Source organism: Telopea speciosissima, chromosome 3 (genome assembly GCF_018873765.1).
Source record: "Telopea speciosissima isolate NSW1024214 ecotype Mountain lineage chromosome 3, Tspe_v1, whole genome shotgun sequence".
NCBI lineage: Eukaryota > Viridiplantae > Streptophyta > Magnoliopsida > Proteales > Proteaceae > Telopea > Telopea speciosissima.
In genome coordinates, this window is record NC_057918.1 from 16621780 (window position 1) to 16625568 (window position 3789).

General features: G+C 39.7%; 1 protein-coding gene across 1 annotated transcript; it reads left to right on the plus strand.

The window, feature by feature from the left end:
• Positions 1–425: 425 nt before the first annotated feature.
• LOC122657138 (sugar transport protein 14-like) lies at positions 426–2872 on the plus strand. The gene is made up of 3 exons (XM_043851922.1): positions 426–616; positions 1301–2253; positions 2391–2872. Exons 1-3 carry the CDS (start codon positions 475–477, stop codon positions 2832–2834), a joined length of 1539 nt encoding a protein of 512 aa, XP_043707857.1. The 5' UTR covers positions 426–474; the 3' UTR covers positions 2835–2872.
• The last annotated feature ends 917 nt before the right edge of the window (positions 2873–3789 follow it).

Genomic DNA, 3789 nt, shown 5'->3' on the forward strand with positions numbered 1-3789 from the left:
AAAAAAATATGTGGATGGATGTACTTCTTTTTAATTTTCTTATCCAATACCAATCAAAGTTTCTTACATAGTTGGCTAAAATAAAAGAAGAATTCAAATTTAGTAACCAGATTAATGGGCCGTGTAAAGAGGATTAAGGGTTGTCCAGTTCCTAAGATAATAACTGGAAATTAGGTGGCTTTCCCATTTTAGATTTATCGTTTATTTCGTGTAGCCTTTCACTTTCCTTACTAATTGACACTGGAGTCTGGTCAAGCTCTTATATATGTTGCCTTGGAAGTAGTTCTTGTGATATGTCTCCTCCGCTTCCTTTGAGAGGATTTACTTGTTTATTATTTCCCTAGTTCCTCTTCCTTTTCCTGTGTGGGATTGATTTGTTCTTCTGTTTATCTTGATGAAACTGGAAAAAGCCAGATAAAAAAGAGACTAAGAGAGAGGAAGTTTGAAAGAGAAGGGGGGGTTTATTGATCATCAATGGCAGGGGGAGGATTTCTGGACCCAGAGGCTGCAAAGAGGGCTCACCTCTATGAGTATAGAATCACAAATGCTTTTATCTTTGCCTGCTGCGTTGCTGCGCTTGGAGGTTCTCTTTTCGGATATGATCTGGGTGTTTCTGGTAAGCATTCTCTCTCTATGATCTCAATTGTTTGATCTTCCCTCTTCCTGCTCATCTCTCTGTTCGGCAATTTGTGATCTGGGTTGTGTTATAAGTTTAGTAATTCCTTCTGGGTCTGTGAATTTATTTTGGATTCTCATTTCTGCATATTTCCAATAATTCGACCCAGTGGTCACTTCAAGTTAACGCTTACAAGTCTGGCTTATCTTACTGAGGGACCCTTAAGAGTGGTTTGGATGGACAACGGAAGAACACAAGTCAAAATCACTCACATGAAACTACGAATATAACAGGAAAAATTGTGCAAGTGTCCTACAGTGTCCCTGTTACCCACCAAGAGTGCAATTAGTGCCCAGTGAGAGCTGAGACTTAGAGAGGTGAAGGAATTCCTCCTTCACTATGGCTTGAGGAAAATTCGGTCTCTTGAATCTAGCCGCAAACCTGTTCCAAACTCTTATACTTTATGCTAATTACAGCCAACTATTGGATATATAAGATATGATCGATCTTGTTCGAAAAATTTTTAAATTTCAGAGCCAAATTCAATCATATGTGTTTTCAGTATGCTATTGTAATACTGAATGCAACAAAGGCTCTGCTAGGTATGTTCCTTCTGAGTATGAATTCAAGAAGTGAGCAAGAGAGCTACTCCTATCTAATTACTTGGTGTTGTCTCACTTTCAGGTGGTGTGACTTCCATGGATGACTTCTTGAAAATTTTCTTCCCCGACATTTTAGCAAGGAAACACAAACATCTCAATGAGACAGATTATTGCAAGTACGATGACCAGATCCTCACGCTCTTCACTTCCTCTCTCTACTTCGCCGGCCTTGTTTCCACATTTGGGGCCTCATATTTGAGCAGAATAAAGGGAAGGAGAGCAAGCATTCTCTTTGGCTCTGTCAGCTTCTTCCTTGGAGGGCTCCTCAACGCCTGCGCTGTCAACATCACCATGCTCATTATTGGCCGAGTTCTTCTGGGTTTCGGCATTGGATTTGGAAATCAAGCCGTCCCTCTCTATCTCTCAGAAACAGCACCTCCCAAGATCCGAGGCATGATTAACCAACTTTTCCAGCTAACTACCTGTCTCGGCATTTTTGTGGCGAATATTATCAACTTCTTCACAGACAAAATCCATCCATGGGGTTGGAGATTGTCTCTCGGTCTAGCCATGGTCCCTGCTGCTCTTATGTTTATTGGGGGTATTTTCCTTCCTGAAACTCCCAATAGCCTTGTTGAGCAAGGTAAATTAGAAGAAGCAAGAACCAACTTGGAAAGAATTAGAGGCACCCCTAATGTAGATGCAGAGTTTCAGGATCTCCAAAATGCAAGCGAAGCAGCTCGTGCCATTAAACATCCCTTCAGGAACATTTTCGCAAGAAAGAATCGCCCACAATTGGTTATAGCAGCTTTGGGTATCCCAGCATTCCAGCAACTCACCGGCATGAATTCCATACTTTTCTATTCTCCAGTCATCTTTCAGACAGTGGGTTTCAGCTCAGACTCCTCTCTTTACTCATCCATTATAACCAATAGTATGCTTGTGCTTGCGACTTTCGTTTCCATGTATATTGTTGATCGGAAAGGTAGGAGATTCCTCTTCTTGGAAGGTGGTTGCCAAATGATCATCGCCATGGTAATTAATTAATTAATTAATTTCCCTTCTCCCATCTTTCTCCCCTTAATTAGACTCTCTGTTTCCTGCAAATTTTTAAGACTAATTAATCAAGAGAGCTTACCCAAATGCTTAATTTCCTTCCTGTGTTTCTGCAGCTGGTGGTGGCCATTATTCTTGCCCTCGAGTTTGGACATGGATCGGAAATTCCTAAAGTATACGCAGCAATCCTAGTTGTAATGGTTTGTTCTTTTGTTCTTGCTTTTGGTTGGTCATGGGGTCCTCTGGGATGGTTAGTACCAAGTGAGCTCTTCCCTCTGGAAACAAGATCAGCTGGGCAGAGCATAGTTGTATGCAATAACCTCTTCTTTACAGCACTGGTTGCACAGTGTTTCTTAGTATCTCTCTGTCACCTCCAGTATGGAATCTTCATACTATTCGCAGCCTTGATTATGGTCATGACCTGCTTCATTTACTTCCTCTTGCCAGAAACAAAGCAAGTCCCTATAGAGGAGATAGTCTTTCTTTTTCAGAACCACTGGTTCTGGAGACGATATGTTGAACCATCAGATCAGAACATCGTGCCGGAGAACTTTAAATAAATCTCCACTTGGTCCAAGAGATTTCTATCTTGCATTTGAATTCACCCGTATCTCATCATTGATGATTGATGTGAAGTTTTTGTTCCCTTTCTAGACCATGTAAACCTTTTTTGATTCTCAAAAAATAAACCCTTTTTTACAATTTTTGTGTTTTTTGAGAGAGGTTTCTCTAAGCAAGCGGCATGGGGGAGCATACTTATGCGGTGGAATAAAACAGTATCATGCTTTGGAAGGCAGCCAGATCGCTTTATGTAAGTTGAAGAAAGATAGACATAGAGGTGCCAGCATACCCTGCTCCGCTCAATGAATCGTATTCTCTTCCTCAAATCTTCTTCAAATTAGGTTTAAAAAAGAGTTGGGAAAGGAAGTACACGCTCTTAGTGTGTTGGTGTTCTTCCCCTTTTTTCTCTTCTTATTAAACCTATTGTTTTGTTTCCTTTCTTTTCCCTTTCATGATGTAAGATGCTGATATAAATGGGCAGCACGTTAATCTCTCTCTCAAAAATGGCTCTATAATAGAAGCGTCTTTACAAATCTGTCATCTACAAAAAGTTCATCATTTTCTTGTAGGCTTATTTGAATACATGCGGCAAATTACAAGATTTGACCCTCGCTGAAATAAGTGTGTTATACCAAAAGGGTAAAACTTATTTGACATAATAAAGCGTGTCAATATCCTACCCAAAAAAAAAAAACACGTGTCAATAAGAAAATCCTTTTTTTAGAACTTTAAAGATTCTATTCACTTACTGGTAAAATAGCAATTAATCTTTACTCTTTAATTTGCCACAACTTGACTAACCATAATTTGGCATCTTTAAATCACCTTTTGAGGGGAGAAAAAGGTAATTGAACCTCTAAATCACTCATTTCAGCCAATACTCAACTAAAGTTTTGGGTAATTTAGAAAGCTCCTTATCAATTCCAATCCCAAGGGGCCAATCCTAGAACCATT

Bases quoted from the DNA above. Each gene is read 5' to 3' on its own strand.
- LOC122657138 (XM_043851922.1), top strand. From the start codon at position 475: ATGGCAGGGGGAGGATTTCTGGACCCAGAGGCTGCAAAGAGGGCTCAC. The intron at 617-1,300 runs GTAAGCATTCTC...TCTCACTTTCAG, and splicing joins ATATGATCTGGGTGTTTCTG to GTGGTGTGACTTCCATGGAT. The intron at 2,254-2,390 runs GTAATTAATTAA...GTGTTTCTGCAG, and splicing joins GCCAAATGATCATCGCCATG to CTGGTGGTGGCCATTATTCT.